Here is a 13,863-nt window from a genome sequence, read left to right as displayed (position 1 = left end):
ATTGCGCACAAGTAGTACTCCATATAAAGTTTAATTTTAGTTTTTACATCAATAAGTCTTGAACGGATAAATATGCTAATAGATTTGAACAATACTTAATTTTAAATAAATGTAATTACTTTTTTTACTAGGGTAGATGGACATATTTGACCGTTGTATGCCCATCCAGCATTTTTAGCAGCAAATTGTTTTTTTTTTTTGTTGTTTTTTTTTTTTCTTGCTTTTTTTCCTCACATTACTAAACGCAAAAACAAATTCTACGTGAATCGCTCCTTGAAAATGGTCATTATGCGGCATCCTATTTTTTAAAATGCAATAAATCTTAAATTTAACACATTAATGATATTATTTTTATCATCTTCAATTTCATTTAACCTTGTTAACCCTCAGTGTCTATCCTACAGTAATCTTAATTGCCTTGCTGGTAGTTGCAGCATAGTTTGCATGCTTTGAGCAACGTTCGTTCATTCTTGAGAAGGGGTGTGCTTTGAGAGAGTCTATACCTTGTGAGTACACCTCTTCAGCTTGAGTCATGTGGTAGAATGCTCAGAATATATAAATACAACCGATGAAGGGCAGTTTGGAGTGGTGTTTCATGAGGAAGTGTGCACAGGGAGGTGTCGTGTATATGTCAAACACAATAGATGAGTCAACAGTTGCCATGTTTGATTTAGTCAACATCCTCTCAGGCAAGCTCCTACACATCTCCGCTGGCAGAACATCCGTTTGGTTCCCCATCCGTGAACTTACGCCCTGTAAAATTAGCTTTCCATAAAACATTTTTAAAAAATGCAAGCTCTCGTAACATAGCCAGGCCAGTCATAAGAGTTGTTGGATGCCAGTATTAAATAATACTACTAAACTCCAGCTGTAATTATAAACTGTAATAATTTATGTGCACTTTTGCAGTTATTTGCCTTCTAAATGGCCTTTTGCACCACATTAGAATTTTTTCACATCTCAGCGAACTGAATATAATCCCTATTTATGGGGGAAGCCTGCGCTTCGGCGACTAGACAGTTGGCATGGATTCATGGTTGAGGTGTCATCCGCTCTCATTTCCTCTCAGTGTTGCTCTCCTCCGTTGCTACGAACTTTATTTCTGCATTGGCCGTGCGGGAGGCGACACTGCTGTCTCTCACTTTGTGTCTGAAGAGGAAGGGAAAGGTCTTCCTGAAGGACTTGCGGAAGCTGGCGCCCATAAAACCGTAGACAATAGGGTTGATAGAGGAGTTGGCATAGGACATGCAGTTGGCCCATGTCTTGATCTTATATGTTGCGTAGTTGGCTTTGAAGCTGGGATAGAAAGACTGGAACAGGACAAAGATCTGAATGGGACCCCAGCAGATGGTGAAGAGAACAACAATGACCACTACCATTTTGGAAATCTTACTCCTAATGGAGATAGTTCTCTCTGAGAGCAGGTGGACCTGAAATAAAAAAAGGTTTTGATATGATTGTAGCAGGCAAAGGGTCTGACATGATTTTACAAAAATAAATAAATAAATTCATGTTGATCAGTGATATTTTAAATAAAATTCAATTTTTTTTTTGTTATATATTAAGCAATAGCATTCTGCAAATTTATTAAGAATTTCAGTCATTTTAATAAAGTTGTACACTGAAATGCAGTTCCTTGTAATTTTAATGCAATTAAATCTGACAAGAAAAGAAACAAAAATTGTTTCTGTCTGGATGTTATTAACAAATATTTAAAAATTTATTGAATACACTTCTTTTTGATGAAAACGTTTTCAGTTTCTAAATGAAACTAACTTTGATATTTTTCATTGGGGTTAAAGTAAAAAAAAAGTAAAAAAAAAAAAGTAATTAAAAGTTTCATAAAAAAAGTCATATTGACTTAAATAGTTTGCATAAACTTTCATTCATATTTACATATTTAAAATATATTTTGTTTTAAAATGTGACTAATATTAGTTATGCGACAGAAAAGAAAGTTACATAATTTTTTTTTTACATTTTTGAAAATTTTAATGAAAAATTAAGGCAAGTTAGGTTAAGACAAGGGATTTGTTTTCATATATTATATTATAGATGGATTTTAATATATTTTAATATATTTTAAGATAATGAGTAAGATGTGTTTATAAGAATATTCAAGGTGTATATATATTTTTTTTGCATATTTTATTTTATAATTGTTTTTTTGTTTTTTGTTTTTGTTTTGTTTTTTTAAGTAAAGCAACATTAATTCAATGACTATGTTTCATCAGTTTAGATATCCTTATTTATCACTGACTCTTAAATATTCCCACAATACAAAACTACAATATACTGTTGTAACTATACCCAGATAAATAAAACACTCACAATTTCTGCTGTAAAAACAGTTGAGTTTGATTTCTGAATTACTAAATTAGCCAGCATATTTTCTGGATTAAGATCCCACAGCTTCTTCATTATTCATGTTGTAAATCTGTTGGCTTCGAAAAATGAACAGTACAGACCATGGCAAAGAATTTACAATGAAGATAAGAAGATAATATGAAACAAAAGCATTTATTGGGAAAAGGGTACTAAGCAAAGTCCAAATGTGATTTTGCAGCACTGTTGCATCAGTTATTCATTCCTCAAAAAAACTCACTACAAAAAAAGAAAAAGACCTTTAAGACGGTGTAAGTATCTGCTGGAGCTGAACTCAGTTCTCGTGTGGGAGTTCTTTTTTTTCAGATAAGATATAGTTTTTAGCAGCTTTTAGTCTGATATTCAAAGTTAATATGTGGCAAAGCTATACTGCTCATGTATCAAAAAGTAACTATATTTACAGAGAAGTGTGGTGGTGGCAGAATCAAGCTGTGAGGTGGCTTTTCATTATCAGGGACTTCTTGTCAAAGAGAAAATACTGCAATTCGAAGTCTAATATAGAATTTGTGCCACTGCTTGAAAATTGTGAAGCATAGGTATAGTATGAACCTAAACCCTGTAACAAAGAAAAATAAGGGCCCAAATCACGTGTGAATGTTTCAGCTGTCTGACGTTTCCAAGGCACATCTGAAACTAGTGTATGGGTAAATTCAACTGATCTGTTCAGGTTAGTTTGGTTTTTGTAGGCAGCATATGATCAGTTCAGCAGTTGATAAAAAAAAAAAAAGAATAAAGCAGTTTCTGAAGTAGTGAAAGTATATCTAAAGTAAATCTATTTAAGTAAATGTCTGTTTATTTCAACATATGGTTCCATTTTTATTTAAAAAAAAAATGCTTATCGTCATAGCTTATATGGGGGAAACTTCATGCACAAAATGCTACCTGTAAAGTCATGACTTCAGGTTTCAGACACCGCCTACTGGACCACACCTACACCAGATGACCTAATGCTGTTTTTGTTTTGAAAAATATATTACAAAATATAAAAAATCAGGAATAAACACTCAACGTTTTTATTTAAAGTACTTAATATTAACATAGTTAATTTTAATTTAATTTTATTTTATTTCCATTTAAGTGTAGTGTGTACAAAATCAAGCTCTCTATTTATTTATTTATTTTTTACAAGGTGCTACATACTGTATATTATTTTGCCCATAGATTATTTTTAATTTTACCTTGTTAAATAAAGGTTACTACCACAACTCCTTTATTTCTTTACTTTTGAAGAGAAGAAAAGGATCCAAGATGTTTCACAACCTCTCGGAAGGATATAAACCTGAATAATAGATTAAAGCACATATAGCCTTTCATATCCATTCAATGGAGTGTCATCACTGATTGCTGTTACCCACAATCATACCTGATGGTTGTTATCCACTGGTTCCACAGAGGCTTGTCCCACTCTCTTCAGCATGAAGGAATAACAGAAGGAGATGGTAATGACAGGCAGTAGATATACGGCTATGAACTGATAGAGGATGAAAGCTTTCTCGTGGGTCTTTGATGGAAACCTCTCCATGCAGTATTTTCTTGGTCCATACCAAAAGCCATCCTCAAGCCTCTGGTACAGGAAGATTGGTATGGAAAGGATGAAGGAACCTTGTTGCATAAGAAAAGGGATAAGGATTATTTTAATTTAATAAGAGTATTCTTGGTTAAATGCAGTTAGGTATTGTCATGCAGTTACATGGAAGTGGACATGTTTAAAAGAATAAATGTGAAGCATGAATTTCTAGTAAAGCATTTACATAAATTCTTCAGGGGAAAAAAAGTTCTAGAAATGTTTTTTTGAATTGTCTAAACCTAGTGAGTGTCACGATTGCTACAGAGAGGAGTTAGGAATGCGGAGATGAGGGATAATCATAAACAACAGTCTTTAAAAATCCAAACACAGGGCAGGCTGTATATACATGTAGCACATCAAGACTAACACCAGACAAAGAACATAGGGCTGAAAGCATTTTAAATACAGGACTAAACTAGGTAATTAACGAGACAGATCTGAACCAAATGAGACAATTACACATGGGAGAAACTGGGTCTCTGGGAGCACCTGGGGAGGAAAACAAACGCAGACAGTCCATGGGCGTGACATATATCCCACCTCGCGGAAGGCTCACACGGTAGAAACAACATAGGGAGGGATGGGTGGGAACTTGGCAGGAGGCTCAGGAGGAAGACTAGCACCAAGGAGGGGCCGGCAGACAGAGTCCATGGTTCAGCCCACAGGGGGAGGAGCCAGGTAAGAGACAGGAGGAGCCAGTGCGAACCAGATGGAAACAGGAAGGGCTTGGTGCAGATAGAGCCAGGTGGTACCCAGGCCACAGCCATGAAGGCAACTCACAGTGGATCCAATGGAAGGAGAAGCCAAGGTGGAGGAAGGACTGGCGATTTCAGTGGAGAGCCGATGAGCCAGGGTAATGGGGAGGATCCAGAGGGCCAATATGGAGCAGATGGCTCAGGCAACCGAGGCGGAGGCAGGGATCCGGAAGGCTGCGGTGGAGCCAGAGTGATAGGGAGAACCAAGGAGGAGCTGAAGGGAAGGAGGAACCTGACAGAGCCGGAGGGACAAGGCACAGAAAGAAGAATAGACTCCCGAGGTGACGGATGGATGATGACATAAACCTGAATAATAGATTAAAGCACATATAGCCTTTCTTATCCATTCAATGGAGTGTCATCACTGATTGCTGTTACCCACAATCATACCTGATGGTTGTTATCCACTGGTTCCACAGAGGCTTGTCCCACTCTCTTCAGCATGAAGGAATAACAGAAGGAGATGGTAATGACAGGCAGTAGATATACGGCTATGAACTGATAGAGGATGAAAGCTTTCTCGTGGGTCTTTGATGGAAACCTCTCCATGCAGTATTTTCTTGGTCCATACCAAAAGCCTGGCGAAGGACTGGCGATTTCAGTGGAGTGGCCGATGGCGGTGGAGGAGCCCGAGGCGGAGATGGAGAGTCGATGAGCCAGGGTAATGGGGAGGATCCTGAGGGCCAATATGGAGCAGATGGCTCAGGCAACCGAGGCGGAAGCAGGGATCCGGAAGGCCGCGGTGGAGCCAGAGTGATAGGGAGGACCAAGGAGGAGCTGAAGGGAAGGAGGAACCTGACAGAGTCGGAGGGACAAGGCACAGAAAGAGGAATAGACTCCCGAGGTGACGGATGGATGATGACAGACCAAGGAGGGTGTGGAAGCCCTCTCTGGGCCATATTCAGGAAAAGGAACCCTCTCCAGACTAAACTCGGGAACTGAGGCCCTCCTTGTGTCATACTTCATACAGGAGCCCTCCTTGGGCTAGACTCAGGATCTGTGGCCATCCCTGGGTCATACGTGGGAACCACAGCCCTCTCTGAGCTTGACTCAGAATCTGATCCCCTCCCTGGTTGGATGCAGGAAGTCCAGCCTTCTATGAGCTCTGGTCAAGTGCTGGAGCCATCACTTAACTCTGGTCAGGGGCTAAAGCCATCTCTCAACTCTGGTCAGGGGCTTGAGCCATCTCTCAACTCTGGTCAGGGGCTCGAGCCATCACTCAATTCTGGTCAGGGGATGTAGCCATCTCTCAACTCTGGTCAGGGGCTAAAGCCATCTCTCAACTCTGGTCAGAGGCTCGAGCCATCTCTCCACTCTGGTCTGGGGCTAAAGCTATCTCTCAACTCTGGTCAATGGCTTGAGCCATCTCTCAACTCTGGTCAGGGGCTAAAGCCATCTCTCAACTCTGGTCAGGGGCTATAGCCATCTCTCCACTCTGGTCAGGGGCTCGAGCCATCACTCAACTCTGGTCAGAGGCTAAAGCCATCTCTCAACTCTGGTCAGGGGCTTGAGCCATCTCTCCACTCTGGTCAGGGGCTAAAGCCATCTCTCAACTCTGGTCAGGGGCTTGAGCCATCTCTCGACTCTGGTCAGGGGCTAAAGCCAACAGTCTTTTCCTCCTCATTCTCCTCTTTTGGGCTGAGGTTAAGGAGATTGATGCTGTCATCATAGGGCTTGGGAGTGAATCGGCCGGTGGGCCGGACATGGGAATGGAACTGACAGAGGGCTCTGAAGAAGGACAGGGGGTAGGTCGGCTCATAAATCCAATTTGGGACCCCCCTCAGTGTACCACAGTCCCAGATGCAAAAGGGGAAGGTCCTTATGGGCTAGGGAGATGACCAAAGCTGCGAGGGGATCCATGGGGAAACAATGAAAATTTTTTTTTACAAAACACAGAAACAAAATGGGGGAAAACATGCCAATAAACTTTTCGCTGGCCCAGTATTCGGTCATGATTACTACAGAGAGGAGCAAGTAATGTGGAGAAGCGAGATAATCATAAACAGCGGTCTTTAATAATCCAAAAGCAGGGAAACTCAGGGTAGGCTGGAGACACACGTATGATATCAAGATCTTTAACACCAGACAAGGGAACATAGGGCAGACAACACTTTAAATAAAGGACTAACTGAATAATTAACAAGACACATCTGAACCAAATAAGACAATCACAGAAGGGACAATCTGGGCCATGGGGAGCACATAGGGAGAAAAATACCCACAGACAGTCCATGGACATGACAGTGGGACTACTTTTATATATTGGATAGACCTCTGGTAATTGCATGTTTTGATCTATACAATATTACAATATATACAAAAATAAAATATAAAAATAAATAACATAAAAAAAATATTATAGTAAATATATTGCAGTTCTAAATAAAATACATACAATTAGCTAATATATATTACTATTTTATTTATGCTATATTTATATTTGGTCCCATTTTATGTGGCCTTAACGAAGTACTTACATCAAAAAATAAGTATAATGTACTTATTGTTTTCATATTGTATTGCAATGGGTAAAGTTGGGGACAGGTTTGTTGGTATTGGAAAATTTAGAGGTGGGTTAAGGTGTAAGGGATGGGTCAACAGTGTAATTATAAATTTAATTACAGAAATTAATTACAGATATAATTACATACAGGTTTTTTAAATATATGTACAATGTAAAAACACGTATGTACAAAATAAGTGCATTGTTTCAACTGATTAATTTAAATGTTAATACATAGTAGTTAAGGACTAATATAAAGCCTAATATAAACTGTGTGTGTGTATAAATGCTGTGTATGAATACTTATGAGATCAGGCTGAGATAATAGACAAACAACGTTGGAAGGAATATAGAGATTCTATGGACTGGTTCACACAGAGTGCATTTCTGCAGTCTTGTTCTGACAGTTGTGCCATGTCTGGCTGCATCTTGTGCATGAGTGCCATGTTTTTTAATACTCTGTGTCAAAGAATTTTTGCATCTCGAGGCACTGTATTATTTTTCACTGCTTTTGTCTCACGTAGAGAACATTTTCTGTATGAATGGCCCCATCACGCATTTACATTTGCATCACTGTTCCACACAGAACACATTTTGCATCTAAAAACAGAAAACAATGAAATGAAATATTTAGATGCTGTCCATCTAGTGCAAGTATACAAAAAAATAAAAAATATATATGTAAAAGCAACATGATGAAATACAAAAATGTTTTTTTTTTCACATTTGGAACGTCAGTAGTTGAAGCTATAGAGATTATGGTTTAAAAAGTTTTAAATATGGATATTTTTTCTTCACTTCGGAAAGCCTTTATTAACCGCCTGGATCTGTGTGGAGTACTTTTATGATGGATGGATGCACTTTTTTGGGCTTCAAATCTCGAATCTCGAATCAAATCTTCAAATCTCTCCCACTCACTGCCAGTATAAAGCTTGGAAGAGCCAGAACATTTTTTAAAGGGATAGTTCTCCCAAAACTGAAAATTACTTCATAATTCATTCACCCTCAATCCATCCTAGGTGTATATGACTTTGTTCTTTCAGATGAATCCAATCGGAGTTACATTTAAAAAAAATCCTGGCTCTTCCATGCTTTATAATGGTAGTGGGTGGGGGTTAATTTTCAAAAAATCTAAATACAGTCCAATTTAGCAGAGCCATCCATAATTAAACATGTCCCACATGGCTCTGGGAGGGTGAGGATGACATAGGACACCAGCGTAACATAATACAACTCTGATTGTACTTGTTTGAATAAAGAAAGTCAGATACACCTAGGATGCCTTAAGGGTGAGTAAATCATGGGGTAATTTTCATTTTTGGGTGAACTATCCATTAATTACATTATAACAAAATTATCTTTCTTTATGTTTTGTGTACGTTATATATAATTGTACTAAATGACTTACCAATCCAGATACAGATGCTAACAATCATTGCGACACGAGGGGTTCGGTGGTGCAGGGATTTCAGAGGATACACAGTCACATAGCAACGGTCTCCACTCATTGCCGTAAGAGTGATGCACGTCGCCTGTACGGTCACCTACACATTGCCAAACCCTCTGTTATCATGTGTTCATATCATTATCAGGACATGCAAGACAGACATGCTCCAGAGCACTGGAGTAAACATGAAAATTGGATTTAACTAATCTAAAATCTAACACATCAAAGACACATCTGCATAATGCTTTCAGTACAGGCCAGTCTTTAGCTCATCGCCTTTTGAATTAATTCTAGAAACACAAAAAATAGCCCCATTCACTTGTGGTTTTGTCTGGTGAATTAATTGAACTGAAGTGCCTGATTGCACATCTTAAATTAAAAGAATCAGGTAGGAGGAGAGGCTTTAGAGAATAAATTCAATCATTGCGCCGAGTGTTTTTATGCAAGCTTAACTATCCCTTAGCTCTCTGATGCAACAGGTGTGAACAAAGAGCTGTTCCATTTCATCGTCTTTTGTGCAAGGTATCTTATTAAACAAAAAATATGTGCTTAGTCTCAATCTGAGGAGGCCTGTGTGTCCGACAAGATAAGCTTCTCAGTGCTTTTGGACCAAACCTGTATGAAGAAAACAGGATTAGTTAAGAGCAAAAACACAGCTGGATTTATGCAGTTACTCCTCCCACAGCGATTGTTTGGTGTTTGTATAAGCTGTTCATTTGTTCAGTAATTAAATACAAATGAGAAAGACGACTTGTATATTAACAGCAAACTGGTACTGTACAAGTTACATTTTATTTAGTTCCAACTGCCCTGAAATATTGTTTATTTAAGAATTTGCTTCAAAGTATAGCATGAAACGAGTGTCTAGTGATATATTTGACAGGATGGCATATCTCTTTGGAAACAAGGGTAGTTTTCTTTTCCCTTTGCTATGTTTTACACACTAGCTTTTATAAACATACTGTGTCCTACTTATTTTGTTTGGCCGATGCAGTCTCTCACAAGGCTATGAATAAGATTGACTCACTCATCTTCTATAATCTACATGAAATGAGGGATGAATCATAATGTTGAAATGTCATACAAAAAGAAGTTCTTCCTTTATGTACACCCAAATGTAAAAAAACAAAAATAAAATAAAATAAAATGGTATTCCTAAGAGATTTTCTGTTCAGTGGTGGTTTTCTGTTTTGATGTATATTTTGTATAGTTGTTGTAAATGGAACTGTTTGAGTTCTCAGAAGATTATTCTTTTATGTACCACTGCAGAGAGAACACTGTTGTTGGGAAAGCTTTGAAGACTGTCAAGCTACAAGTTACAGTTTTAAAGTGTAGCTATACTATAGTAGCTGGTTATCCTTTCAGAAGAAGTAGTTAGATTACTGCATTGAGGCTACAGTATGTCAATCTGAAATTCAGAACAAATACTTTATATCATGGTAGTCTATCATCTAATCAGAGCTAAATTTGTCCAGCCCAAATCCAAGGTACTGAAAAAAAGAAAGAAAAAAAAAAAAAAATTCTAGAGAACATAAACTATTGAGCCTTTCAATTGTATTTCTTTATAATGTAATTGGCTGCCTTGTGAATAATGACCAATCAGGTATTACGATATGGGGGGGGGGGTGAAGAACAAGAAAAGGAGAAGATAGTATGAGTGAAAGAAAGGAGATGTTAGCTAAATATCTCCCTGTATATGTGTTTTTCGTTAGAAATACGAACATTGTAGTCCATCTCAAGGATATTAGAGTGGACTCTGAGTAAGTGAACTTTTTGAGTTACTGTGACTGCGAAGTTTCTGACTAATTTAAAGTATTGATGGGCAAATTAAGTCTCATGAAGCAATAAGGCCTTCCGCTGACTGTCGATGCATTCCTAATAGGATATATCTCCCTCTGAAGGGTACTTCGGAGTGAAAAAAAATCATGGCCGCCATATGCTCAAAACCGCCTACTTCAAAGAGAATGAAGGATTTAAAAGTGTACAACTGATGGAAACTTCGGGCTCCCATGATCCTTTGCGCAGATTCTTTACATGATGATGGCATGTGGGCATGGAGACCCCCTTCAAGGGCACTTCAAGAAACAGTTGTTTGGTCCCCAACACCCTACAACCCTTCGAAGCTCTCACTGCTGTGATGTGGACTGTAGTGACTTGATTGCTGTCTACTGCTGACCAGAGTTCATAGGATTCAGGTATCGTCTGGTATCATAAGCACAGGTACCTGCTTTCAGGTTGTTGTTGTTTTTTTTGTTTTTTTTTGTGGCTCGGGATTTGAACAGATTCATTCAGTTTTTACAGTGTTTGACATATTATTTCACTGTAAAAAGATGCTAAACTATGCAATACCTACTGTCTTGCTATTTAAAAATGTAGTAAAGTAGTTTTGCTTCTATTAGTTACTTACCTTGAAACACTAGGAATGCTAGCACTTTTAGCCCATGTAATTTTATCATTAAAAAAAAGAAAGAAAAAAGACATACATATGGAGCTTGTTATGTGCTTGTTATTTGTTTATTATAGCTTGTTATTTTTGGAGTTTAGCAGAAATGTAGGCAAATGCATGTTTTTCCAAAGAGTCTAGGTTGTTTTTTACCTTTTTGTCTAATCGCAGTTCCATGACCAGCATTATCGCAAGTCAAACATTTGGTCATGAATATGAAATAAGTAACATGGCTTGAGCAAATTCATTTCACAGCCATATAGCGATGTCACAATGTGCCCATCTTGAGCTGCCCTCGATTCTAAAACTCATTCTGTCATCATTGCCCAAAACTTGATTTTCTAGTAAGAATAGAGACTATATTATAGGTCTTAGTGTACAGATCCATTTATTGCTACTGGGTGACACTGTTGGCTACTGTACCGAAGTCCAGAATCCTAGCAGGATTGATCTTTCCACATTTATTCCTCTTACTTTTCATTTCAAAGTGACTTTGCCGGTATGGCCATTGTGCTCAAAACAATCTGAGATGAAACATTTACACTACAAAAAAGAAAAATAGCGTATTGCAGTGTTGTTCCCTGAGGTGCTCTGCTTACCTGTTGGAGAAAAGCAACAAATTTGCACATGAAGTCCCCAAATATCCAGCCAGGCAGAGGGTAGAGGGTAGCAGTGAACGGCACGCAGCACAGCAGGAAAATGATGTCAGTGGCAGCCAAGTTAGCTGAGGGATTAAATATATGTGAAATGAGCGATCTGTTTCATTTGATTAGAAGGTATGGAAAAAGATGATGTGTAATGTGAGGTGACACTGTTTGTATTAATGTTATCTCCAAGGGGTACCGGGTTTCTGTCAGTGCTTGAAATATTGTGAAGTCTAAAATAATTGGAGACAGAAACGATGGAAATGTGAGCTGAAAATGCACTGAATTAAATGTGAGCTCTGACAGCGACACTGAAAATCAATTTGACAAACTGTGGACCATCTGACTTTATTCTCTTTCATGCACAGACTGATACAATTCACAAATAAGGTAACATTACAACATGCCAACATTTAGTCATAAATTCAATTCAATTCAAGTTTATTTGTATAGCGCTAGAGACTATGACTTTTTTTGATTGAGTACTTCATTCAAGTTCCATCAGTTTTAAGGAATTTCCTAATCTCACAATCTTGCTCAAGAGGTCCTTGTGCAGTATTCCTTCAGGGAATGCAATCATTTTTATGGTTACATGACAGTACATTATTCTGTGACTAATGAATCATTCACCACAAATATACCGACACGGTTAGTAAGAGCCTTAACTCCAGTTTGCCTCCTGTCACTGCAATTCCTGTGCAAAATTAGATTCATCCGACTTATGGCAAAGTACATTGAAAAAAGAGACTAAAATATATTATTCAGACACTAAGAATTGTTTTAGAAGCTTTTTAAAGGAGCTTGTGTAATGTGGTAAAAGGCTCCAAAGCTTTTGTGCAGAAAAAAGGGAATTGGCTGCAACTCACCAATGTAAAAGTTAGTGGCGGTCCTCATCTGTCTGTGCTTGGAGATGACATAGATCACCAGTGAGTTTCCGATCAGCCCCACTAGCATGATGAGAGAGAAGAAAAGGGGCACCAGCCAAGCATCCGTCAGGAAGGGGTGCTCCTCGTCCTCCGTGTCCTCCATAGAGGAGTTTCCAATGGAGCTGTTAAGCAGCTCACTTGAGTTCCAATCTTCACTTGGAAACATATATTTAGACTTGGCAGAGACCTTGAAACAGGATGAAAAAAGTCAAGTTTCTTCTTTCTGGCAATGACAAAGTCCTCATGCCCACAAATCCAATTAATTTAAAGAATACGCCTTTAGAATCTGGTGTTTTTTCATAAAATTCATGTTAGTCTCTGAGGCAGTTTTTTGGACAGACGGGTGTCTGAGGGAGACGATTACCGCAATTTCTCTTCAGCTCTTTGAAAAAGGAGCCCTGCGAGCACTATCCAGTCAAAGGCAGAGTGGATTCACTCCCATTGGCTTTATACGCAGCCTGCACACACGTGGGCAAAAAAATGATTGTAGAATGAAGAACTGATGTCAGGTCGCCTAGCAACACTTTTAGGGCTCTCTCGCTCTCTCATTCCACCGCTCTGTGTGTGCACAGAAAGCAAAATATAAATGTGGTATTTACCATGCAATATTCACATAGCCTAAAGATACACAAACCTGTGCAATCAAAGAGATCAATGTATTTCAATTTGTTCTACTATCGCACCTCATATTTCTAACCTAGAAATTACTGGCCACAGCATTGAAAAACACAATTACCGCTTCTCAGGACTGCACTTTGCATCCTGGCAAATTGCCATATGGGATCTCCTTTGTTGAGTTCAGGTTACTTTTTTCTTACTGAAGGCTGTATATGCTCTCTTGGAGCAAATGGAAACAATTTCAGACTATGAATGAGCAATTCAATAAGACCTAAGGTCTGGGAGAAGGAGCTCACAATCATGGTTGAATCACACACGGACTGCTCTGATAACAGCACAGTGGTCTCGTTGAACACTGATGAAGACATGGAGACCGAACACTCCCATAATTTCTGTTCACTAAAATTCAACACTTCAGTTTGCCTTCTCTTCATTGCATTTTTGACCCCTATGCAATGAAACCTTTAACTGCACACATTTAATGCATGAAATGGTTGTTATAATCTGAATTTTGTTTGTTTGGAAAAGTTTATCAATAATTTTTCTAATTTAATGTATATATTAATCGTGCATTC

The 13,863-nt window shown here is 38.4% G+C and overlaps 1 protein-coding gene across 1 annotated transcript; it reads right to left on the bottom strand.

The window, feature by feature from the left end:
- Positions 1-228: 228 nt before the first annotated feature.
- On the bottom strand, positions 229-12,997 carry LOC127951342 (G-protein coupled receptor 54-like). Its single transcript, XM_052549191.1, has 5 exons — positions 12,611-12,997; positions 11,700-11,824; positions 8,619-8,754; positions 3,749-3,987; positions 229-1,430 (listed from the first exon to the last, which is right to left on the bottom strand). Exons 1-5 carry the CDS (start codon positions 12,834-12,836, stop codon positions 1,056-1,058), a joined length of 1,101 nt encoding a protein of 366 aa, XP_052405151.1. The 5' UTR covers positions 12,837-12,997; the 3' UTR covers positions 229-1,055.
- Positions 12,998-13,863: the final 866 nt, after the last annotated feature.

Source organism: Carassius gibelio, chromosome B2 (genome assembly GCF_023724105.1).
Source record: "Carassius gibelio isolate Cgi1373 ecotype wild population from Czech Republic chromosome B2, carGib1.2-hapl.c, whole genome shotgun sequence".
Classification (NCBI taxonomy): Eukaryota; Metazoa; Chordata; class Actinopteri; order Cypriniformes; family Cyprinidae; genus Carassius; species Carassius gibelio.
This window is presented reverse-complemented; position numbering and strand designations above follow the sequence as displayed.

Coding starts and splice junctions, on each gene's coding strand:
- LOC127951342 (XM_052549191.1), bottom strand. CDS start 12,836: ATGTTTCCAAGTGAAGATTGGAACTCAAGTGAGCTGCTTAACAGCTCC. Junction 8,755..11,699: donor TTGTTGCTTTTCTCCAACAG/GTAAGCAGAGCA, acceptor GGCAATGTGTAG/GTGACCGTACAGGCGACGTG. Junction 3,988..8,618: donor TAGCATCTGTATCTGGATTG/GTAAGTCATTTA, acceptor TTATGCAACAAG/GTTCCTTCATCCTTTCCATA.